The 24,908-nt window shown below is 50.7% G+C and overlaps 2 protein-coding genes across 10 annotated transcripts; one reads left to right on the plus strand and one right to left on the minus strand.

Moving 5' to 3' along the window:
* Positions 1–8: 8 nt before the first annotated feature.
* On the minus strand, positions 9–4,242 carry LOC147221213 (cyclin-G2-like). The gene is made up of 8 exons (XM_086169274.1): positions 4,099–4,242; positions 3,450–3,573; positions 3,189–3,326; positions 2,727–2,977; positions 2,520–2,598; positions 2,326–2,424; positions 1,279–1,481; positions 9–702 (listed from the first exon to the last, which is right to left on the minus strand). Exons 2-8 carry the CDS (start codon positions 3,570–3,572, stop codon positions 603–605), a joined length of 993 nt encoding a protein of 330 aa, XP_086025400.1. The 5' UTR covers position 3,573; positions 4,099–4,242; the 3' UTR covers positions 9–602.
* Positions 4,243–7,326: 3,084 nt separating this feature from the next.
* On the plus strand, positions 7,327–17,744 carry LOC147221214 (uncharacterized). 9 transcript variants are annotated; one of them, XR_015107860.1, is made up of 18 exons: positions 7,327–7,582; positions 9,151–9,299; positions 9,840–9,955; positions 10,321–10,376; positions 10,535–10,699; positions 10,836–10,908; positions 11,765–11,896; positions 12,345–12,560; positions 12,665–12,839; positions 13,395–13,547; positions 13,920–14,032; positions 14,127–14,270; positions 14,544–14,636; positions 14,861–15,040; positions 15,436–15,548; positions 15,664–16,248; positions 16,338–16,417; positions 17,021–17,076. XR_015107860.1 is itself a non-coding variant. In XM_086169679.1 (18 exons), the coding sequence occupies exons 1-17, from the start codon at positions 7,536–7,538 to the stop codon at positions 17,125–17,127; spliced, it is 2,112 nt and encodes a 703-aa protein (XP_086025805.1). In that variant the 5' UTR covers positions 7,327–7,535; the 3' UTR covers positions 17,128–17,145; positions 17,268–17,744. The 9 variants fall into 9 exon arrangements, 6 of the variants coding, with proteins under 6 accessions (XP_086025805.1, XP_086025804.1, XP_086025807.1 ...); XM_086169679.1 differs by lacking the exon at positions 15,664–16,248 and adding an exon at positions 17,268–17,744 and having other exon boundaries at positions 17,021–17,145; XR_015107859.1 differs by having other exon boundaries at positions 15,436–16,248.
* The last annotated feature ends 7,164 nt before the right edge of the window (positions 17,745–24,908 follow it).

The following is a 24,908-nucleotide window of genomic DNA, read 5'->3' on the forward strand; positions in this document are numbered from 1 at the left end:
GGGGTCTCCGGTTCACGCACACGCTTCGTTTATTTCACCGCATTTGACAGGTCCCGGCGTGCACACGCCCTCCCCTTGCACGTTACACACGTTTACACGTCAGAAAGCTTATTTTGGCATATAGTAAACATGAAGTGTTGTTGATCAGATACTGCGTTCGGGAGTATTCGTGTACACACGGATGTATTCACAGTACAACGAGTACACGGAGCGAATATTTACAGGATATAGTACATTTGAATATCACAGAGTAGAAAAGTTGTTTTTAAAATAAAAAAAAAAGGCAGACGGTGCAGCGGCCGTGAACGTTGTATTGGACCCCACTTTGCTGAACCTTTACTCACACACACACACACACACACACACAAAAACACACACACACACACACACACACACACACACACACACACACACACACACACACACACACACACAGCGGATGGATGTATGGGCGAGAAGCTGCCGAGAAGATATCATCATTTCCCATGTTTGCATTGTCCTGATGTGTCTCTGTCACATCAACACGGTGTGGAATGCTGGAATATAGACACACACACACACACACACACACTCTTCCACTCTTGTCGTCCCAAGGCGTGGTGTCACTTCCTGTGGCGACGGAAGTGAGGCGGGAAGAAGGATCCCTCGCCGTCGCTGCCCGGCGAGCCGCAGGGGCTTTCCTCGCCGCCGCAGGAGTCCTCGCTGCAACACAAGACGGACCCTTGAATGTCAAACGTGGTGAACGCCAGGTGCTCAATGTGGAAGTCACTTGTCACACTTCCTGTTCACCAATGTGTGTGTTTCGCTCGAGGTGTGCGGGACGCCGGCCCAGCAGCTGCAGCCCGAGAATCCAGAACACCCGAGAACCGGTCCAAAGCAGGTGGTGTGACAACTAATGTTTCATCCACAGAACAGAAAGTGCAGGCTGATCACGTGTGTGTGTGTGTGTGTGTGTACTAAGCAATTTAAATGGTACGGTAGACCATTGGACCGGTGAAAGTGTGGGGGTGAAGAAGGACTGGGTGCAAAACAGCTGCTTTATGGTGCGAGGCTGTCCAGGCTCCACGCGAGCTCCACAGAAAGCCACAGGTGTTCGTACCAAAGGATTCTGAACCGTTTCACCCATGAAGAAACAACCGAGGCTCTGCAGGACAACCACGGTTTGTCAAGGAGGTTCCGCTTCCGCACAATCACAATCCAAGGATTGCCGGCGAGCGAGAACTTTCCAGAGCGAGGATAAACCCTGAGATGTTTAAGGCGGTGACCTCAGGAACCCACCTCTGGTCCTCATCCCAGCCGGCCTCTGGGATGGTGGGCAGGCCGGGGACGCTGAAGTGACTGGCCTGAAGGTCGTGAGCCGTCCTCCGGGACACGATCCACACCAGTTTCTTGTTGTCGGGCCTGTGGCAGGCGGCGGAGCAGTACCGGGCCACGCACTCCGACACCAGGCTCCTCCAGTGGAGCAGCTCGCTGTCGCCGATCTGCGGAAAACAGGAAACGACTCAGAGCTTCTCAGCAGAAGCGAGGCGGATCTGTTGCCGTCAGCGGATCCAGTGTTGTTTTTAGGCGAAAGGAAGCCCCGCGCCCCCCCGAAGGCCAGGCGCCTCCAAGAAATGCAAACAGCGCGGGAGTTAAAAACAAAACAAAACCGAGGTTTGAACCGTCACGTGACGAGCGAGCGCGTGTCTGAACGGGCCAGATGTCATGTCTACGCTCGTCCGATGACCCTGTCCGTGTAGGAGATGGTCAGAAACCCGACGTTCCTCAGGAGGCCGGGAGACCCGGGCAGATCCCAGCTCGACGTGGCCGGCCTTCTGCCTCCAGCTGGACAGAGAGGTGGCGTGATGGAAGGGGGGCTCCTTACTGCAAATAACAGGGGCGCTAATAGCTACATGCTAACAGCTGAAATGATGCAATAGTAACTTTAATATCTGGGAAGAAAATGGCACCTGCAGACGGCTGACCAGTGGATCAAGATGCAATAATTGAGGATCATGAGTGCGTCTTTGGAGGTTATTTTGGAGTGACGTCAGTCATCCTTCAGAAATGTTGTGCTACTTTCTCTTACGTTTAGGTTTTATCTTGTGACTGTCGAGGTGACAATACTCCGGGAGTTCAAGGTGAATGCTTTACCCTTTTTTTTATATTTTATGTGACAAACCAGGACATGGACTCGCTGAGGAAAAGTAAAATCATGTGACGCAATTTTCCATTTCAAAGTCCATCTTGTGAAATATCGCCCCGCGTGAGCCGGAAAGCCAGAGTTCGAGAATGTAACAGAGATGATCAACAGCCGCGGCAAAAGTTCTCCTTTTTATACGGCACCTTTATGTAGGTCTGGAACTGCCGAATGATCTTCATGGCGGCGACGGACTGGAGGTCTTGGAGGTTCTGAGCGATGAGGGACAGGGCGAGCACGGAGGGCTGCGGAGGAGGACAGAACCAGCACATCCATGAGGCCAGGAACTCCACAGAGATGCCGTTATAGTTTGAATTTATCACCTGAGAGTCAATCTTACTTTTGCTCTAGAGAAAACAAGCTGGCATAAACAGGCTTTTAGGTGGGCTTCCAGTCTCCCAAAGCTTGGGATCTCCTCCCTTCAAATATAAACGAACCCTGGTGTGATCCGCCGGCACAAAGATCACCAAGGAGACACTGACCGTGCAAAAGAAGTGACACTTCCCCAAAACACAAAGAGAGGAGAGCGACAGAGCAGCGGGCTTACGTTTCCGAGGACAAAGAGGAGAACGCCCGGCGGTAGAGATGCAGGAAGGTGAGGGCGGTCACGGCTCGCGGCTCCGAGCCCAGCTTCTCCCAGATGATCTTCTCCATGCGGCACAGGTCCGACACGGTGAACTTGCTCTGGCTGATGCGGATGAGTTCACGCGTGGGCGAGACGTCGCCCTCCTCCTCCACCGTCTTGGCCGCCATGTGAAGGCAGCACACGCCGATGCAGGGCAGGTGTTTGGGCTGCACCTGTCACACACACAGTTTCGATGCCGTGTTGTTCGTTCATTAATGATATTATTGTCTATTACAGTCTATTATACAGTTGTGCCGTTTTATTTATAAATGCTGGATCCTGGTGCTAATGGGACCCCAGGCGCTCTCCAGTTGTCCCCCGGAGACAAACGAGGTGACGCTAGTTTTAATTTAAGGAGGGGAGACTGATATATTCCAACCGTACCTTCATGACGGTCAGGAATCTGTCCAGCAGGTTAACAGCCTGGACGAACGTCTGGGTGCTGTAGCCGAAGAAGCTGGTCAAACTCCAAAGTTCTGCGACTCGGGCGTCCCTGCATTTAGCGGACACGCCGCCTCGGCTCTGGAGGACACGACACCGTGCGTCAGACATACAGAACGGCGACGTGCACTGGAAGGCGCCCGTATGAATGTGCCGCCAGGGAGAAGAGGGAGGCAAAAATGTAAAAGTGGGTCAGTGGGTTACCTCGGCGGCCGTGGACTCCATCAGGTTCAGACCCGCCTCCCTGGGAAGAAAGTTGCCCTCCTTGGCACAGCATGACTTCAGCTCTTTCAGGAGCTCGCTGTCAACCCCCCGCAGCGCCAACATCCTGGGGGAGAAGTGCAAACACACACACACACACACACACACACACACACACACACACACACACACACACACATATACATACATACATCAGGTCATTTGCAGGGAAAACACACACATATGCAGGCGTTTCTGGGCGCCAGAGGCGAATGCACGTCTGCTGAGCCACGCCTGCGAGGGTGTCAGGTATCAGGGAGCCTCCCTGCAGCTGCAAACAGGCAAAATCCGCGTTTTAATACCTGAAAACGTGCATTTTAGCCTTTCCTTAGCCCGGATCTGGAAAACTAAACTCAATATAATCATCATGCACTTGTAACTTGAAATGGATGAAATAAAAGTTAATGTCAATATTAGTTTAAGCTCAGAATAGTTACAACAAAACAAGACAAACAATAGTTATCTAGAGTGGAGATTGTGAGTGCAACCTTAATTGTTTACTTACATTTTCATTTAGCTAACAGTCCAGAAAAACAACAACATTAGAGTAGCTAGAGCAGCAAACCGCGTCTCGGCTAACCTCAACATTTACCTGGCGACGGTTCTTCTACAACCCGGAACACATTCAGCGGCGAAAAGAATCAAACATTAACGCGGAAAATGTTAGAAAACAAACATTTTCCCTCGCCGAGAAGGGGCACCGTCCCTCCGGAGCCGCGGCGGACAAACAACCTCTGGCTGGTCTTTGGACTACAACGACCAGCATGCAGCACGGTACGTAACGTAATTACGTCATGACGTAACCGAAAATACGACGTCTTGTTCGAACATCTGTCATCAAATATTTTTTTACTTCGTTGATGTTCCCAGCTAATTTAATTTCCAGAGGAACTCTGTAGTGAAAGTTAATATTTTATAATTATATCGTTATGACCCTTTTGGATGTTCGCTGCTCCGGCTGTTGTTTTCGACTGTTATTGTGCCTTTAAGATGCTCGTGTGTATGTGTGTGTGTGTGTGTGTGTGTGTGTGTGTGTGTGTGTGTGTGTGTGTGTGTGTGTGTGTGTGTTTTGCAGGGGTGAGATGTGAAGACACTTGGCCCCTTCCCAATACTTCATCAATACTCCAAGTTTACACAGAGATTTCTGAACGCTCTATATATTTACTGTCCGCCGCTTCAATAGGGATAGAAAATTCAGTTCTACAGCAAAACATTGTCTCTTTTTTTAAACAAAAACACAGTCTGAGTCTCACAATGTCATGTCATTCAACATGAATGATTTAAAAACATCTCTCTTTAACAAGTTTGAAAATTAAGTCAATAAATTGCAAAAATTAGTATCTGTGGGATTAAACTATGATGGAAAAATGCCTTTTACCTAAATAATAACTCCCTTTTCAAAAATGCATTCAATTATATAAATAATACCTCTTGCATTTGAAAATCCTTTATGAACAACATATATCTTGCTGCCTTTTCACTGTAATAAAACCAATAATAAAACAGCAACCCCGTAACAAAGCAAACATTTGTTGTCGGTTTCTTCTTCATCCCTATTCTGCTGCAGAGCTGATCAGAACAACACTTCTCAGATGGTCAACAAATACCTTCTTCCAGTCCATGGTAGCCAGCCCACTCCTCTTGGCTACAGTGTGCCGGCGGGGCAGTGCCAGGGCCGCTGAGGTCCATTCTGCTATCTTTCTTATCCTTGTTGATCCCAGCCAGCACACAACCTACCTATTTTTGTTCATTTATTTTATAATTCTCATGGCTATTGTCACTATTTATATTGTTGTTTAGTTCTGGTTGTTTATTTTTCACCCTTACTGTTCCTTTATGTTTTCCATTATTATCCCTGATGTTGCTGTTGTTGGTGTTGCAGCTTTCTATTTATTCGTGGATGTCTTGCTATCTTCTGTCTTCTGTCTATCTATTTATATTTACATTAATATTTATTTGACTGTAACTGTTACGCTGCTGGGACAAAGGCATTTCTCCGATGGGGATCAATAAAGTTTATCTTATTTTATCCGATAATAAATAGGGGAAGCTTTAAAATGTTGTTGTGCAAATAGAGCTGTCATTACAGTACAGTGCTGTGCAAGCACTGCAGTATCTGCGTAAAGCGGAAATCTATTTAAGTACATGCTCAATGGTGGACATGATGATTATAGAGAAGTACAGAGAAGGTTTTGTAGACCTAAAAAAAGCATATGACAGAGTTTCAAGACAGGAACTCTGGTATTGTATGAGGAAATCTGGAGTGGCAGAGAAGTATGTTAGACTGGTGCAGGACATGTATGCTCGCTGTGAGAAACTGGTACGGTGTGCTGTAGGGGTAGCAGAGAAGTTCAAGGTGGAGGTGGGACTCCATCAGGGATCAGCTCTGAGCCCCTTCTTGTTTGCAGTGGTGATGGACAGGCTGACAGATGAGGTTAAACAGGAATCTCCATGGACCATGATGTTTGCAGATGACATTGTGATCTGTAGAGCAGACAACAGGTAGAGGAAAATCTAGAGAGGTGGAGGTATGCTCTGGAAAGGAGAGGAATGGAAGTTAGTCGCAGCAAGACAGAATATATGTGTGTGAATGAGAGGAACTCGGGTGGAGCGGTGAGGCTACAGGGAGTGGAGATCAAGAAGCTAAAGGATTTCAGGTACTTAGGGTCAACAGTCCAGAGCAACGGAGAGTGCGGAAAAGAGGTGAAGAGACGGGTCCAAGCAGGTTGGAATGGGTGGAGAAAAGTGTCAGGGGTACTATGTGATAGAAGACTATCGGCCAGAATAAAAGGAAAGGTGTACAAGACAGTGGTGAGACCAGCCATGATGTTTGGACTAGAAACTGTTCCAATGACCAAAAGACAGCAGGCAGAACTAGAGGTTGCAGAGATGAAGATGTTGAGGTTCTCTTTGGGAGTGACCAGGATGGAGAGGATCAGGAATGAGTCTATCAGAGGAACGGCACATGTTCGATGTTTTGGAGAGAAGGTCAGAGAAGCCAGACTGAGATGGTTGGGTCATGGACAGAGAAGAGATAGTGAATATATTGGTAGATGGATGCTGGAATTGGAGCTGCCAGGCAAGAGGTCTGGAGGAAGACCAAAGAGAAGATTTATGGACGTAGTGAGAGAGGATATGAAAGTAGCTGGTGTGAGAGAGGAAGATACAGAGAATAGGGTTAGATGGAGAAAGTTGACTCGCTGTGGCGACCCCTAACGGGAAAAGCCGAAAGAAGAAGAAGAAGAAGACTGACACAGGGGTTTTTTCCCGATTTATTTTTAAAATTCAGGTCAAGGCTCCGCTCCACGCTCTGAAAGCCCAAAGCTCAAAATGACTTCATTACATAAATAAAATTTAATCTTCTATGTAATACTTTGTGAATTTCAGAAGCAACACACTTCACACTTGTTTATACAAAGTGTAAAGGTAATAAAAAGCAATATATACAGTGGTACCTTTATTTTAGACGTCAAAAAGTAATTGGGGCTCCCAGTGTTTTCTTTTCCGAGGAAACCGGGTCCAAATGGCTCTTTGGGTGTTAAAGGTTGCCGACCCCTGGACTAGAGGAAGACCAAAGAGAAGATTTATGGGAGTAGTGAGGGAGTATATGAAGGTAGTTAGAGAGGAGGATCCAGAGATTAGGGTCAGATGGAGAAGGTGGACTCGCTGTGGAGACCCTGAAGGGAAAAGCCCAGAGCAGAAGAAGCAGCTCAATGGTGGACATGTTCACTCATCGTTCACTCATTCCTCTCTCCGCCAGTAGGTGGTGATGGCAGCATTCCGAGCACCCGGCCGACATCGGAGGGAAGAAGAAAGGTTCGAAATGTCGGCGCCTTCTCCGGATTCTCTGTCATTTCCACGCTTTTGTGGCAAGCACGTCGACAGAACCTGACCCGAAGGCGGCCGTCGTGTTGGTTAGCTTTTAGCACTAGCATACTGCGGAGGGAGCCGTTGGTGTCGTTGCCATGGTGACGGTCACTTCCGGCCGGCATCAGGGGCTCGGCGGCGACCGAGTGAGGTCGAGAAAAGATGCCTTCTCCGTTAAAACCCGACTCTCTGGCGCTGGATGAGCTGAGGTACAGTTTTCTTTTGACTACAGCGTTTCTAAACCCTCTTCACTCGGCAGGCAGTGATTGTTTGTGCTGCTTGTTGCTGGCAATCAGGACAAATAGTCAAGATTAGCCCCGGCTACAGCCATTAGCCGTACCAGTAGCCGAGGCTAATCCTGATCGTCCGCCCCAAAGACTCAAATATAAGGCGAAATATACTGAGAAATATGATGAAAAAGGGGGAAAAATGGATATAAAAACACAGATGGAACATGAAATAAAAGCTTAGTTTGATTTTACTTTCAGGAGTCCGTTGTAAAAGAGGTTTTAATCTCAACTGGACTTTTTTCCTGGTTAAATAAAGGTTAATTAAAAATGCTTTCCATCCATCAAATGTATTAAGTTGTTTCCCCCAAATGACGCCTGAGCTTGACTGTTTCCATCAGAGGAATTCTTCTCCTGTCACACTGAAGATCTCACAGAAGTTTTGATTCCATCACTTTGGAAAATCACCTTTCACAGCTTGCGACTGAAAATACAATTGTAAGCAGTAATTCTTATGAAAACACACAGCGTTGGAAACTTCCCATGTAAATGATGAGAAGAGAGATGAGAACAACTTTATTTATCCCGAAGGAAATTGTTGTGCCAGAGTTTCAAGCAAAAACATAACAGTTATAGATAATAGTAGGAAGGAGGGAGAATAAGAAATACAATAAAATATAAATGTTAAGGCTATCAAGTGTTTTAAGGTCTTAAGTACAAAGATTTGAGGATTCCCTGCGGCTGAAGGAAGAGGAATTAAAAAGTCTGATAGCCTCAGGTAGGAAAGACACAAATATTTCATTAAATATCAACCGGAATCACCCATTATCAAACTATTCACTGACCCTGGAAGGTAAAAGAGCCACTCTGTTTGCACAGAAAGCTGAAGAAGAGATGAGTTTTGGGGAAACCTGACCATGACGGTTGCACCTGACCAGTGCATCATGTGCATGTGTGGAGGGGTGGAACCAGACACATGGGCACACCAAGGAAGAAAGGCCAAACAGCTGCACCTGCAGTGTGTTCAGGCTCCAAAATGAATTAATCATTGCTGAAAATGTTCTTATCTCCTTCTCTGATTGAATGCCCCTGTCCAGTGGATGCTCGGCCCAGCAGTGCGTCGCCCTCTGCACGCCACTGAAGCTGTAGATCGCTGCCATCAATCTTGTTGATATGTAAATAACAGGCTTGCATTATTTAAACTGGACAACTATTAACACCGCACTTTAAATGACAAATGCCCAGCTCTCTATAACATGTGCTCCATCCCTCAGTCCATATTTTTATTTCTAAGGTATCCATGTCTACATCTCACAACTCTGTACAAAGGCTGCATATTGTCAAGAGTTGTGCCAGATTAATATTTATATTCATTGTAACTTGCACTTTGCGAATGTGCAAACTCAACGCGGCACTCGACTGTTTACATTTCAACATGCACTCATTTGTTCTGTCCCTACTAATGCACTCATTTTTCTTCTATATACAAGCACCATAAACATGTAAATGTAAATAAATATACATTTTCTCGCCCAAAATTGATTTGATAGTGAGGAGTTAGAGAGGCACACCGAGGAGCTCCGGAGGCTTCAAGAGGAGGTGGAAAGTGTGAATAAATTTGCCCTCGAGAGCCTGGAGAGAACAAATGATGAGCATCGCTCACCTGGGAACATCTGCAGCCCACAGAGGCCTAAAGGTGGTGAGTTCACAAAATCGGCACAAAGGGGACGTATATTTTTTACTGCAATCAGAAATGGTAAAGGGTTTCCACTGGGGGTTCAGTGCCTTGCCTGAGGACATTTCAGCTCGCAGACAGGAGGAGCCGGGGATGGAACCGCTAGCCTTCCGACGGGAGGGACGCCTGCTCCACAACTGAGCTGCAGCCAACACCAACGCATGAAAAGACCGGAGATTCTGTTTCTGCCCATTTAAATGAGATGTACTTTACTCATCCCCAGTCCGGGGATCGGCTGAGGGTTGTCTTCCAGAGACGTTGTACTCGCTCTGCTACAAATCCCCTCCTGAACCTCATTCTGAAGAATCAGATGTTCAGTAACGGCAGAGATGCTTTCTGTGTTAAACCCTGCAAATGCATTTTTCTACAGAATATCCCACACACATTCAACTGCTGCTAAGAGATACACCTCTGTATTGGAGAGGGACACAGACACACACACACACACACACACACACATGCACACCACTTATTTTTGTGTTTGTTTTTTTTCCTGTGTTGCAGCTGGTGTAACTTTTGATTCCCATCTGGTATCAGCTTGCCAGCAGGAAGGCCCTCACCCGCTGCTCAGCTTCCAGGATGGCTCAAAGCAGAAGAACACTGGAGGCCCTGGAAAGGAGGTGCTGGAAACATCACTCAATTCTCTTCAATTACCGGTCGTAAATTTGAAAAAGTTTTTGGAGACCTGAAGTTAAAGTCTCGGAAATTCCAGATGGAGTTGGTGTCTAATCTCAGGAAAAAATGCTGATAGATATCTGCAGTCGCACATCTCCGTGAGCCGCACACCTTCTATATTTGTACAATAAACATGTTGATCAGATGGGAAGCAAACGGGTGGAGGCCCTTTGTCGCTCCGGCGGTTGAAGGTTGTTCTCTTTTGTCTTGAGGCACAGGAAGAAGGCTGGTTAATGGGGCATTGCTCTCTATCGCTACATCTGCTGGCTCTGTTTTTATTGTTGTTGTTTTTTTGTGTTGTTGTTTTCAGCCTGCAGAACAGCATCTAAAGGAGGAACGCAGTGGAGTAAATTATCACACTGAAAGGTAAATAAATGAATTCCTCAAATCTTTGGATGTTTGATGAGGAACAGTGTCACTTCTGGAGCAACGCGTGGGGAAATCAAATGGCCGAAAGAGGATTTGTTGCTACAACAAATGATTGCGTGTCAGTGCTGTTAATATTAGTGTGACACAAACGACAGGACTCCAGAGCAATCTGTGTGGGAACATCATGAAGACTTCTACACCTCACTCAGAATGGAGGATCTGATTGCATCTATCGTCCAGGAGATGGCGGTGTTGACCGAGCGACTGGGCTCCTCCAAAGACCGCGGGGTCAGCTTGGGTGTCAAACTGGAGCTGCTCAAGTGAGGGTCACACACACACTCCAGCAAAACACAGGCCTTTCCTTGAAAAGGTGGTTGCATGTGTCATTGAGAAGGACAGAGCTTTGTCTCACTGACGTCCTCGTTTCCGGGCATCACCTGTGAGTCTTGTCCTCAGGGAGCTTGTGTTCGCAGCGCGCCGGCGTCCGGTGGATGAACCGCGCTCATCTTCTGCAGCCCATGAACACCAGGTAGGCGGCTGAGAGACGCCAGCTGCCCGAGCCGAAGAATATAAATCGCTGGCTTTTTATTTACACAGCTGAATATACAGCTACAAGTCAGGCCGCATCTAAAGTGAAGTCATAGTTCTATCAAAGTATGGCCTGTTTTTAATGCGTTAGAAATGCTTTAGTTCAACGTTTGAAGACATTTGATGCTTTTATCGGAGAATCGTAAAACACCAATTTCACAACAGTGGCTTTACTTTGTGTGGGTTTTACGGGGCCATATTTGGGAAATCTGTCTGGACCACCATTAGTTATTTCTCTACGCTTTAGTCTTCTCATCCAGGATGGGTTTCCAGGGAGGACGGCGGGTCGAGGCGCTCAGACACGCTAAGGTGCTGCCTCTTTGAAAGCACTCCGCTGATTTATCCGGTGCACTCCACATGATTTAGTGACGCCGTGTGCAGTTTGCCGGCGGAAGGGCCAGAGGCACGGCTGGGAGAGATAAAGAGGACGGACCGGCCCTCGGGAACGGTCTGGTCTGGTCTGGTCTGGGCCGCGATGCTGCCAGAAATGCTTTTCATATCTTTTCCGTGAAACAGATTAGATACCAAAGTCTGAGAAATAACAGAAAAATGACCTTCTTTCGATCCTACATTCCAAGAAGGCGGGGCTGTGCTGTCAAAATCCAGACGTATGGGGAGCAAACGCGTTACACACTTTGATTAAGGTGAACCAGACATCGTTTTGTTCCGTGGCCAAAACACCTCAGTGCTGCTGTTTACTTGAAGCTGGTGATTTCTTCCCAGACACCACATTTACCTTCCGTGCCCCGTCATTTTCAATGCAAACCCCTCACCACGCCTCCCGTCTGATCCTCCAGAGGAGCCGGGAGCCACCAGAGGAGCTGCGGACCTTCAGAGGACAGCCGGCTGGGGCCAAGGAGCTGCTCCTCAAAGCCGGAGCAGAGAACGTCAGCCTCCAGGCTCTGCTGCAGAGGAGCAAATCCATGGAGGTAGAGAACTTTTACCCCTTTCAGCATCTGCTAATTTAGACGAGCTGCCTGATGGCCCATTGAGTTTAACGGTCAGCTCCTCTTGTTTCGTAGTACATCCTTGTTCCTCGAGAAGCGATAGGGACTGTAGGCAGGAGGAGCGGCGGCTCCGGCAAAGCCGAGCGTCCCATGACAGTAGCGAATGATTGTTGCATGCAGCAGCAGTGGCCCCGGTGCAAACTCTTTTCCATCCATTGATCCAGAAACCTCCCTCTTCCATTGGTTACCCCGAGCCCGTGGGAGAAGGTGAGTGCTGGGATGCAGGTTGACATGTGATTGGAGTTTGGCCCAGCGGCTCAGGGCAGGCCTGCAGCAGTCCGCTGTTTCTTACAAAGGGAGGAGCGTCCCACGGGATACGAGCTTCAGCCTTCTGAACGAAAGCCGCACTTGTACCTTTGTCTTCCCGCAGAGCCCGGCCGGATCGGAGGACGCTCAGAATCCGTGGCAGACGCTGCGTTCAGAGGGACGGATGCCGAGGCCGAACGCCACCGACGAGACGGCGGACTCTTTGAGGCTTCAGCTGCAGAGTTGTTCCCGGACGCTGGCGCGGCACAGCGGCACCGTAGACGGCCTTCACGTGGAGAACTGCCTCCTCAGAGAGCAGCTGAGGAGGCACAGACTGCAGGTTCGGCAGCTCACGGTAGAGCCACCATGATGACCGTCCACTGACTTCTGGATCCAGACCGCTGACTGTTTCCCCCTCCGCCCCCCGTGGCTTCTGCTAATTAGACTGATTCGGGTCGAAGCGAGTCCAGCGCGGCGGCGGCGGCGGCAGAGCGCGAGAGGCGGCGGCTGCAGGTCTGTGTGAGGGAGCAGGCGCTGCGCCTTCAGGAAGAAGCCCTGGAGAAGCAGCGGCTCCACGGCCAGCTGGAGGCGCTGAGGGAGCAGCTACTCAGACTGGCTGGTGAGACCAACACCTCTGTTTGTTTACCAGCTCCAAATACGCTGGAGATGAATGAAATGATCCCGATTAAGACGTGTCCCTCTGTTCGCTTCACACCGGTCCAGCAGGTCTGGACCGGTGGGGTTCTGGTTTTGTCCAAAGCCCCCAGTGGGAACCCAACCAGGGACCTTCTGGCTGGGAGGTGGAAGTGCGAACCGCTGCTCTGCTGTGTATTTTTTAACCGCATGTAGTGAGAGTATCATCTCCAAGAAAGCACAGGCTGACCTCAGAGGGTTAATGAGCACTTCATCAGGCTTTTCAAACTTTTTTTCTCATAAAGAGGAATCTCAGGTCACTCCAGAGGGTTTTGAAGGAGCCCGTCGCTCTTTCAAAGAACATTCTCCTTTTCTTTTTAAAGAGATGGATGATCGTCCCGTCCCGCTGCGTTCGGAAAGCAAAGAGGCATGTTTACGTTTGCCGACCCAGCCCTTAAAATCCAGAGTTTATGTTTGCTTATCTCTAAAAGTGTGTGCTTCTCCGCGGTCGTAAAGCTTGTTTTCATTGGCGCCGTTTCAGAGGAGCAGAAGTTACTGCGGCGACTCCTCGGCCGTCAGAAGGAGGAGTACGAGGGCGAGGCGCGGCGTCTCCGGGGCCGGCTGGAGAACGCCCAGGCGGAGCTGAGGCGGGTCAGGGCCGCTCTGAGGACCCTGCAAAGATCTGACGGGCGCGGTGAGGATCACATTTAATACACGGAGTCCGGTTTGTTGTCCTTTCACGTGCGGCTCGGATGAAGAAAGATCCAAGAGGAAGGAATGCCTTAGATTGCCTAGATTTCACCACTACGTTGAACCCCTCATGGATGAACCATGAGCAGAAGGGGCTTCGGTGTCTCACTTCACAACACTCTGACGGGCGAGGAGGAACGAGCAATCGAACCAAGAATGTCCGGTTCCGAGGTCGCTGCTCAAACCCCCCCCGCACGCCCAGTAAACGCCCGACGGATTCACGTGTCCTCAAGTCATGATGTTAGCGGAGTGCGACCACTTCCAGACGCCATATATCGCCTAACTCCATACCTTCCCCGCCCGGCGTCCTCCCCAGGCCTCGGAGCAGCCGCGGGCATGCAGGAGGAGGTGACGGCCAGGCGGGACCAGACCGACTGTCTGCGAGGAAGAATTCACCATCTGGAGGAGGAGATCCAGAGGCTCAACCAGGTCAGGGTAGCGGGTTCTTCAGCACAGAACTCTGACGGTGGTTTTCTCAGGAGACGACTGCGGGCTTCACCGTCTCCTCCGTGCCTGTTTTTAGGAAAAGTGCTACCGGAGTTCAGAGAGCCGGCGTCAGCTCCGAGAGCTCTCCTCGGTCCGGGAGGAGACGAGACAGCTGGCCGCGGAATCGGAGGCCCTTCGCTCCAAAGATGAAGAGCTGAGGGACGGGATCGTCCTTCACAAGGTGGTGTTCCTTTACCCTCCGGTTCGTCCAAACCTCCTGAGCCGGCAGGAGGCCGTCGCACATTCGCCGTCAGTTGGAAACGATATCTCGACATGTGTTGTTCGGCCGGACCAAAAGTTCCAGAAGGGAACGTTTAACAAACAAACGTTTGTATCTCCGAGTGGAGCCAAAACAAATTTGTCCTGTCAGAAAAAAACATCAGCTCCAACTCCTTCTCTGTTTGTTTTCATCACCGCTTCGTGGTCCTCCTGACTGTCGGCCGTCTTTGCAAAGATTGCAGAGAGCTTCGGCCAACGTCAAGACTTCATCCAGCGGCGAGAGCGGGAGTTCTTCTGCCTGAAGCTCAAACACGTCCTGGACTTGAAGGTAGCGCTCCTTTCCTTCTCAGGGAGAGATCCGGCGGTTCACTTGGTCCTGGGGGTCCATGACAGGCACCGGACGCAATGCGTTAGCGGTCGATTCAGAACGGACGGAGAAGATCCTGCCGAGCACACTTGTGTTAATGCAAGAGGAGAGGAGACGGCGTCTCCGGCGGTGTGATGGCGCCCGGCTGGGATTCACCGAGGTGTTGGTTCCCGTCCTCTCCAAAGGAGCTGCGGGGGGAGAGCGTGCACGTGGAGTCCGTGGAGCCCGTGGAGCCCGTGGAGCCCGTGGAGCCCGTGGAGCCCGTGGAGCCCGGGCCCACTCCACCTGCTCTGGACTCCCCGACCCAACGTGCACTCAGTGATCCGCCCTCCTGCCAGCAGCTCTTCAGCACCCGCGTCAACAAGGTGTGTATATGTATATGTATTTGTGTGTGTGTGTGTGTGTGTGTGTGTGTGTCCTCTCCCTCCCTCCTCGGTCCGTGGCCATCAAGTGCACGTCTGAGTAGCTGTTTATTTGGCTGTGCAGACCAGAGTCAGGAACATCTGCTCAGCCTTTAGATAAAGAAACCCCCACACAGCGGATGTTGCATTCCTGGATCTCACACACACACACACACACACACACACACACACACACACAGGGAGCGTCGGGACGCGGCGGTTCAAACGTTAGCTTTAGAAACGCCGTCCTGTGAGGAGCTGGAGTGGTTTGTGTGACACAGCTGTTTGGGGGATTGCATAAGCTCACCGTCCCGCGGACGCCGTTGTGGTGTTTCTCTTCTCGGTCGGTGCTGAGCCAGGAGCGGGAGGAGGGCCCGGCCCCGGGGCCGAGACCGGCGCTTTCAGGGAAGCGACGACCGCATGGCGACGGCGCGGCCCCTGCCGGCGGAGGGACGGGGCCCCGAACCTCAGCGTACGTCGCCGCTCCCGTCCGGGACGAGCCCGGCTCCCGGGCTTCACCTGAAATCATGTGACGCTGCAGACGGAAGCCACTTTAAGATAAGATAATGCTTTCTGGATCCTCACAGGAGAAATTTGCTGGTCACAGCAGCATAACAATAGATATGAATCTAGATGCACGCCGGAGAGCCCATGTCTCCGGTCTGGAACACCTCGGGGTCCCGCGGAGGAGCCGGACCGTGTGGCCGGGAGAAGGAGGGCCGGCCTCGGCTCCGAACGCTGCACCAGCGACACGACTCTGCAGGGGCAGGAAGATGGATGGATGTAAATATCAATAGAAGAGACGATGAGAAGGATAGGGACGGATACAGAATGATGACAAGGATAACAATAAACTGGATGAGAATGACAAGAGTTAAAAAAGAACAGAATAGAAGGATCAAGATAAGCAGCATGAGGTCAGGAGGTGTGGATGGCTGAGGTCGTGAGGTCGTCGGCCACCACGGACTGGTAGAAGGTCTGGAGGAGCTACAGACACCAGGCTGCCTCAGGAAGAACATCCTGCTGCGACCCTTCCTGCGTGTCTGGTCCAGGTACTTGTAGGAGTCCTCCATCTCCACCTCCTCACCCTGGATGGCGAACGCTCTACATCTCCTGGGATTCTTCCTAAAGTTCACAACCACCTCCTTGCTGTCAGCCATGTTGAGTAGAAGGTGGTTGAGCTGGATTCAGTGTCGCTAGCGTTTGAGCCGCTCATCCCTCCCTGTCACTGCTGACGGTATATTGGAATTGTCTCTTGCAGCCACGGCAGCGCAGACACGTCGGAGTCCAGGTGGAGAAGAAGAAGGACCCGAGACAGAGAGGAGAACCTGCACAACGAGCGTGAGTTTCGTGGTGTTTGTGAAGCTCTCGTATCATCTTCAAATGCACTTTTCTTCAAAAAGTACTGGCATCCTGGAAAATGCCCCGATCAGTGATTTATGTTTCATACATATTTCTAAAACGCCGCTTCGGTCTGCACACGTGACTTCACAAGTAGATGTCAGAAGGGCTCCAACACCTCCAAGGCTCAACCGAGTCAACCCGAGCGCTGAAGGTTTCCCGCCACGGCTTTCGTGATAGAAAAACCGGAAAGGCCAGATCTGATCCGCCGTCGGCCTCGCCGGGGTGGAAACGTGCGAGAAGCCGAATCCAGCCCATCCCGTCTCCGCGGGTTCCTCATCCCGTGTCGAGTCCAACCCTCTGCCGCCCCTCTTGTTCATCTCCGTCGCTTTGCGGGTTCAGTTCACAGAAATGCTTCTAAAGTTTTCACCCAAAATTGGCAAAGTATGCTGATGATTTACATTCTGTCGTCGCAACGAACGCTTTTCCCCGATCCCTGATATGGACAGAGAAAGAAAAGATCCGTCCTGCACTCCTGGGACTCGCCGGGAAATCTGATCTGCATGTCAGTCCTGCATGACACCGACGCTCTGCCTTCCCCAGGTGCCGTGACATCATCTGCGGCGACCGGCGCCCCGCGCGGCTTCTCCCCGGGCCGGGGGTCGCCCGTGTACGCCCTTCTGACCTCTGACCCCTACAGCTCACGCTGACCCCCTCCGCCCCCACCAGTGAGTCGCATCGGGCAAAACCCAGCAAAGTTCCCCCAGTGTTACCTGCGGGAGAATAAATCAAGAGGAAGTATCTCCACCGTCTCTGAGTTCATCTCTTTTTTCCAAACACACACAAGTAGGATCGAAGGGTCTTTTTGGGAAAGATCTCTGTTTAGCAACGGCCGGTGATGGAGGCATCAGATGAAGCTGCGTGCTGCCGCTCACCCAACACATTCACATCCCAGGACGTCGCTTCGCACAGGAGGAAACCTCTGCATATTATAACCTTTAAAACAACTTTAATGTGCCTTAACAGTAACACCCCTGATTTGTGTCCGGCCGCGGAGCGAGGGGTCGACACTGAAGGCCGGGATCCTCATGGAGGTGTGTTTTCTCACTGGGTTTGTTGTGGGTGTGTGAGCTCTTCACTAGTTTACTACACCTGCGGCAAACAAGTCAACCTCTGCACACACACATTATAGATTTACCCTCAACCCAGTGGGCGGGTCACCACTACGTGCACGCCTAATACAAAGCCTTGACATTTGCAGCCCTGTGTGTGTGTGTGTGTGTGTGTGTGTGTGTGTGTGTGTGTCACTGACTGCAGGTTTAGTTACTCAGAGCAATTTTAGCATGACGGCCTCTCAACAAGCCAGCTGTTGCAGTCATAAAGTCCCCCTTCCTTTTTTGCTGCTGTGTGTGCGTGTGTGTGCGTGTGTGTGCGTGTGTGTGCGTGTGTGTGCGTGTGTGTGCGTGTGTGTGCGTGTGTGTGTGTGTGTGTGTGTGTGTGTGTGTGTGTGTGTGTGTGTAACATGCAGTCAGTTTGTCTGAATGAAGCAATGAGCTGTCAGTGTTCTTATATAACCTTTTGTTCAGGGTCAGGAACCTCTTTGACTGGAAGAGCCATAAAAGCCAAGTATTTCTAAATATATTTCATTGAGAGCCATATAGTATTTTTAACGTATAATAAGTTAAATATGTCTTAGTTTTTAATGTGACCTCTGGTGCTGTATGGATTTGTTCAAAGTGCCGCTTTGACTGTTTCAATAATGTAATTTTATCATATTAGACACACCGCAGATCCAAAAGCAAATTCTTCTGTCCACGCAGGCCGGAATGCACGGAAATCATCGTCTTTTTTTCTTTTCGACATCTTTCCCGTTACGAGGGTTGAAGCGGATAAACTAGTCGACTATCCGATCAGGTTAATCTCTTCACCTTTGCAATGACCCGGACGTGCTCGGAAGCCATCGGTTCCCGACCCCACCGACGGGGGACCCGTCAAATTTATCTTCGGATCTACTTGTGTTTAGTTTAAAATGACACAGTATTATGAAGAAATATCACAAGTATTTTTAAAAAGGTTCCAACCTGATTTTTTTCATCAACTCAAAATTGTCTGCGGGTCGTCTGCCGTCATCGGAAGAGCCAAATATGGCTCCGACTTCGGTTCCTGACCGCTGCTCTAAGGTGTGGCTGGTTGTGTGTCTCTATGGGGGTGTTTGTTTGTTTGTTTGTTTGTTTGTTTGTTTGTTTGTTTAGAAGTTTATAAGAACAGTGTACAAATACATTGAGCACAGAGGCAGATGTTTGTACCAGATTGTAGCTCATAGCTAATTTCCATCTGTCGTCCTGGACAATACAAATATAAAACTGTACAAAATAGACAATATATATAAAATATACATATAGGAAATAAAATAACTATACAATATATAAACAGGCAATAAAATATGTATTTTGCAAGTTGAAAGTGCTATTGTTGTGATATTGTTACTTTGGTCATCAAAATACCCGTCTGGTATTGTTAGCGTTAGCATGTTTGGGCTCCAGAATCTAATTTTTAACGTCCCGTGTAAAGATGTGAAAGCCAGTCGTGTTCTTCAGATTGTCTGGAAGCCCATTCCATTCTTTGATGGCTTTACAGGAAAAGGCAGATTGAGAAAAGGCAGACTTTCTTTCAGGAACATCGCAGTCTCCTCTAGATACTGGACTTGTGAGTCGGAGCGAGGCTTGATGAAGGTCTTCAGAGGAGGAGGGGCGACGTTATGGAAGATTTTGTGGACCAGACGGATATCAGAGTACCTGATCAAGTTGTCGAAACTTAATATTTTATATTTTCCCAAGATATGGCGACGATGATAGTGCCTTGGCTTTTTATCAAGAATTTTTAGGACTTGATTATGGAAAGATCTCAGCTTTTTTAGGGCTGTCAGGTGAGCCTGAGACCAGGATGATATGAAATGATCTGCTAGGAGACAACTAAGATGAACACACTTAACATTGATTAAGTAATAAAAGTGGAAATAAATGGCATGATTCCTCATTTGGCTCAAGATTGAAAGTAGTATTCTTGTGAGAATCTTCTCGTCTTGGCCACTGGACTTGAAGATGTTTCACCCGTGTCATGAAGAGCTGAGGAAGCCTCTGGGATGAGGCCTGAAAACGTCTTCTAGGGAAGAAACTCGAGTCCGGTGGCCGAGACGAGAAGATTCTGACAAGAATTCTCTGTAACCTTGATGACGGAGAACCTCCACAGACATATTGGAGGTCGTAAAGGGTTCAGCAGGTGGTTTTCCTCTCCCTGCCTCTCGGTCGGCGTAGGAGATCCTGGGAGAGGTTCAGGGACACGTCTGGGTAGAGCCTGGAAAGCACCTCATGGAAGCTGTCGGGGAAAAATAGCGTGAGTCATCCTTCCGTGTAGTTCGGTTTATTCCCATAACCTCCCCTCCCATCTGAAGCTCCTCTCGGCTCTGCAGGCAGATCTCCACGCTGCAGGAGGAGGAGGAGGAGGAGGTCCTCCCGTCTGCTTCGGAGTCCAGCCGCTTGAGCCGAGCTGTTACGTGATGTTCTCGGCTGGAGGACGTTTCCTCGAGCTGAAGAAGGTTTGTCCGGGGCGAAGCTGTTCTCCGTGGAGCCGGCGTTCCAGGAGGCCCGGCCTGGACCCGGAGCTTCCCGGTGGCAGCGACCCTGGTTTCATGGGGAACATCTTGAACACCGAGTGCTGAAAAGTACCAGCAGATCTTGCAGGCTTTTCTGTTCCACCTTTTAAGAAGCGGTCGTATTCATAACCGCCTTTTTCCACGTCTTCTGACTCCTGCTTCCTTGTTGAGAAGAAGCTGAGACCTCTGCTCTCCCCTGAGGCCTCCTGGGCGCGTCCACCTCCTCTGATCCAGCAGATATGGCGGTCGTGTTTATGTGGAAGCTCTCACCTGGAGGTCTCCCTCGGGTGTTTTGGGGCTCCGGCCGGAACGAGTCTCGGTCTGACAGCTTCTGTCAGGATCTCGCACCACGTCCCCTTCAGCCAATCACCTGCCGCCGTCCGACCACCTCCTCTCACACCATCTAACTTCCTGTCCTCTTCCCCTCCATCCATGAACCTCTGGTCTTTCTCCAACTGCAGCCTCCTTCTACCCAGATCTTCTCCATAACCTCCTCTGTCCAGGTCCAAACCATCTCATCGGGACTTTAGTCTCCAGAACATCTCACGTGCGCTGGCCATCTGATGGACTCTGTTGAACCCAACGCTCCAGGAGAGCATAAACACGGATCCCGTCTTTCAGGAAACGCCAGGATTTTTGTCCCGTGGCCGGCAGGTCCGCTCTTTGTGTCTTTACCCGGTTACCATGGAGACGGGGGATCAGGCGGGCACCTTTTACGTTCAAGAAGTATTGATGTCTCACGTCTGTGGTATCGCCAAACACACACACACACACCGTTCTTTAAGACCAGCAACAAGCCCTGGTCTTGGTCCTGGTCCTGGTCTTGGAGCTACACGGTCAGAGGTCGTGTCCGTTTATAGGTTGCGCAACTATGTGGTTACAGCTGTCGTGTTACTCAGCTGACAGATAAAGTGCACTCACACGTATTTGCAGAGTGTGTGTGTGTGTGTGTGTGTGTGTGTGTGTGTTTTTGTGTGCATGTATACTTTTTTATTTGCTATTCCTGTGAACTAAAGTGTCGGTTCATTCCAACAGGAGAGGAATCACTAGCTGTGTTCTGGCATTTGGCCACTAGGGGGCGCCACACCGCCAGAGCGGCCCAATCACATCTAGCTGTCGGCTTTGTTCAATCTAACAATGGAAAGCTGGTGGTTTTTGGGCTTCGATTCTGCAAAAGCACCGCGTCAACGTCCTCCACCCTGTGTGTTTGTGTGGTGGCTCCGTCCTGGGGAGGTGGGGGTCCGCCATGGACCCGTGTGTGTGTGTGTGTGTGTTTTTTCTCTTAGCTGCTGGCAGAACATTTCACATCGGCTTTCCAGATGTTTGTGATTCTGACCGTCACACGTTTGCCGTGAAATCCTCATGGAGGATTTCATCAGAAACAATCCAGCCTTTGGATTCCTTTCACGTCGACCCGTGAACCTCCATGATGTTGGGGCGCCGGAGGCACCCGGGGCTCCCTTTGGTCCTCCGACGCCGGTGACCCCGACGGGTCGCGCCGGAACCAACTTAGCAAACCGAAGCATCGGCCGGCCGCCGCCGAGGAAGCCGACACGCGGAGGTGGCCGGCGTTTCCCCTCGGTCCCACGGAAGGGAAGCCTTTTATTTTGGGAGAAGAGTCAGAACTAGATCCCGGCAGCGACGGCGTCGGCGGATTGAATGGGATCATTGATCTGTCCGTGCTGCGGTCGGCGGCCTCGGCCGGCCTCGTGCTGTCACGGGACCGCTCCGAGGCCACGTCACGATCTGGCGGCTCCGCCGGAGCGCTACGTCACCCCGGCAGCGTCTCTGCGAAGATCTCTCCGGCCCCGGATGGTCGGCGCTCTCATGTGACTCCAGTGTTTCCCTTCCCCCGACGACACGCCTCGCTGCGTGACGGCCGCCGGCGGAGCCGCTTTCATACAGTCCGTCCCGAGTTACTGAGTTCCAGGTGCGTCGTAAACATTGATGGCGACGGGAACGACTCGACCCGCGGCGGCCATCGACGGATTAATCGATACCTCGCTCTATTTGGAGACCGAAGGAGGGGGGGTCGAATACTGGACGGCTGCCGAGTTGTAACCGCGTGAGATGTATCTTTAAAAACAAATAAATCACAGAGTGAAGGTCAAGGTTCGGGCGTCCGATTTCCACGCTCGGGGCTCGGTCGCGATTGTCCGAGCGGCTCGCCGTTCTCAGGCTGTTTCCTCTGGGGACGCGCAAACGAGGGCCTATAAAAAACTCCGGTGTTCTTCCACTTCCTCGGGAACTGGAGATCTGTTTCCACTTGGTTTTACTTTTTGTCCTGCTCTTCATTTATCTCGTGCTGCATCCTGATTGCGCAGGAAATGCCTGAAACTTTGTTTACTTTCACACACTGCACCTTTTTCTGCTCTGGCGAGGCAGCTCTCTCTCTTCTCTCTCTCTTCTCTCTCGCTCTCGGCGTCCCGACTTAGAAATCCCGGAACACGATGCCCGTGGAGTTGTGCATTGTCTCCACGCGGCCTCTCAGTGGTTGCGTGAAGATGGCCTGATGGAGGCTCAACCCCTTTGCAGGGAGAAAAAAAGTAAAACGGCGGCTCTGAGGAGGTGGGCGGCTGCGTTTCCCGTGTGGTCCGAGGCTGCGGGCGCGGGCCGACGCTCGCAAAGTGAAAAACAAACCAGCTGAGATTCAAACTGTCGGAGAGCCGTCCTGCTCGCGGACGGTTCCTCGGTTCCTCCGCCGCTTCTTTTAATGGGTGAGCCCCCTCACCCATTAAAAAAAAACAGTCGACGCCATTGCAAGATTGCCATCTTATCTCTGGCTCCGTGAAGCTCTACGTGCCCGGACCAGCTCGACGCTCAAAGTATTTGTTTTCTGCGCCTTCGCAAGGCTGCTCTTCTTCTTGGTCGCTCCTGACAGCGGCGGCCCTGTGGATTCTGGAAGACCCTCTTGTTTGCCGCTGCTGTTGAATTTGCATGTCTGCATGTTCTCCCCGTGTCTGTGCAGGGTTCCTCAGGCTTCCTCAGGGTTCCTCAGGCTTTCTCAGGCTTCCTCAGGCTTCCTCAGGGTTCCTCAGGGTTCCTCAGGGTTCCTCAGGCTTCCTCAGGGTTCCTTCGGGTTCCTCCACAAACACGAGGCTGATTGAAGCCATCTGGCCTCATCACCTCCCTCAGTTTATCTGCATATTCTTTCTATTAGTTTTATTTGTTTGCCTGTTCTTCTCCCGCCCCTCTGTGCAGCTCTCAGTTGGAGAGAGCTCCATGAATGTATTTGTTATTATTATTGTCATCGTTATCAACCACTGGAACCCGACGCGGTTAAAGTGATGGTAATGTCAATGATTACGGTCCGCGTCGATCTGTGGATCATCACCCCGGCGCCGGCGGGCGGGCCGATGAGCCGCTGTGGATGCGACTCCGCAGGTCTGAACCCGACACGGTTCGAGAACAAATGAGTAAGCAGATCGGCTTCGGGTGAAAACAGGCCGGCGGACACGTCGAGGAAAGAACGGGCTCTTTGTTCCCGGAAAGCATTTCTGCGGCTCATTCTGAGACGCCCGTCCTCCACCGTTCCAGACGCTCCCTCGCCCTTTCAGCCTCGGCAAACCTTCTCTGGGGACTCGGGTCCGAAAACCAGCCGGAAGCGACCGGGAAGGAGCAGAAGCCCGTGGGAGGAGGTTGTGGGTTCAGACCCGTCGGGACCCGTTCGGTCCGGCCCGTCGCTGTGCGTCTCAAACCAAGCGCACGGCAGCTAAACATCTACCGGCAGGCCAAGAAGCTAAAAGAGACCAAACACGGCGTTCCGTTTGTATAATTAATCCCTAATCTATGTAAACACTGATTGCTTTTATTTTAATGTGTAATATAAAAGGCCGGCGGCGCCGTCACACGCCGTCACACGCCGTCACACGCCATCACACGCCGTCCTCACGCGGTGTTTCTTCAGAGCTCGATGTGCCTTCACGCAACACCAGCCTTGTCATAGTGAAAAACAGCAATGAGTCAGAACTCCGTGTCCGAATCGCGGGTCTTATTTTGAGCCGGACCGGGAACCCGGAACCGTCACGTCCAAACGGACGAGGGGCTCGGAGGCCCCGAGGATCAGACCAGGTTTCAGCTGGTTTGCGCTCCAAACACCTGCGTGACGGACGTTTTCTTCTGGCTTCCTGAAGCCTCTCATGGATGGCGTGCACCTCTAATGGGTTTCATGGCTCGTATATAGAGAAAGTGTAAATAGCGTTGTGTTGTTATCCTGAAAGGCAAAAAAATGAAGGCCAGACCCTTTAAATATTTACATTGTTTAAGCCTCGGACAATAAAAAAGAATCTGGATGGCTTCAATTTCCTTCCAGAGACTTTCGTCCACACTCACCACGAGGAGAAGACAATCGGGGGAAATTGGTGCAACACAGGGGAAGTGTTTTTCTTTGGGGTCAAATCAGAGGCTTTGGCAGCACGCTGGCTTTCCGCCTCTCTTAGCCGCCCGCCGGAGCCTTTTCGGACCAGAACAACACTCCGGAAAGGATGTGCTAACTTCCCCAAAGGGCTGTTTTGCCAGGATGCAATTCGGAACGGCCGCCTTTCTCCGGAGCCTCCTTCGGGTTCACGGGGTCGAGGCCTCGTCTTCGGCCCGCCGAGTGGAATCGGCCGCGCGCGAAGCGAAAAAACCATCTCTGTTTCCGTGACCGGCTGCGTCCTCTGAGCGTCACACTCCCTGCTTTCCGCTGGAATTCAATGTAACCTGACCACCTTGGGAATAATCACCCGCCTGCCACTGCTGGAGAAGCCGTTCTTCAGCCGGTTAATGATTCAATGCACAATAACAACTTCTGGAGAACTCTTTGTGTGTGTGTGTGTGTGTGTGTGTGTGTGTGTTGCA

This window comes from Fistularia commersonii, chromosome 22 (genome assembly GCF_037954325.1).
Source record: "Fistularia commersonii isolate RoL2024-O1a breed Wild chromosome 22, RoL_Fcom_v1.0, whole genome shotgun sequence".
NCBI classification, from domain to species: Eukaryota; Metazoa; Chordata; class Actinopteri; order Syngnathiformes; family Fistulariidae; genus Fistularia; species Fistularia commersonii.

Bases quoted from the DNA above. Each gene is read 5' to 3' on its own strand.
- LOC147221213 (XM_086169274.1), bottom strand. From the start codon at position 3,572: ATGTTGGCGCTGCGGGGGGTTGACAGCGAGCTCCTGAAAGAGCTGAAG. The intron at 1,482-2,325 runs GTGCCGTATAAA...TGTTTTCCGCAG, and splicing joins AGTTCCAGACCTACATAAAG to ATCGGCGACAGCGAGCTGCT. The intron at 703-1,278 runs GTGGGTTCCTGA...CTTGTGTTGCAG, and splicing joins GGCTGGGATGAGGACCAGAG to CGAGGACTCCTGCGGCGGCG.
- LOC147221214 (XM_086169679.1), top strand. From the start codon at position 7,536: ATGCCTTCTCCGTTAAAACCCGACTCTCTGGCGCTGGATGAGCTGAG. The intron at 9,300-9,839 runs GTGAGTTCACAA...CCTGTGTTGCAG, and splicing joins CCCACAGAGGCCTAAAGGTG to CTGGTGTAACTTTTGATTCC. The intron at 16,418-17,020 runs GTGAGTTTCGTG...TGCCTTCCCCAG, and splicing joins GGAGAACCTGCACAACGAGC to GTGCCGTGACATCATCTGCG.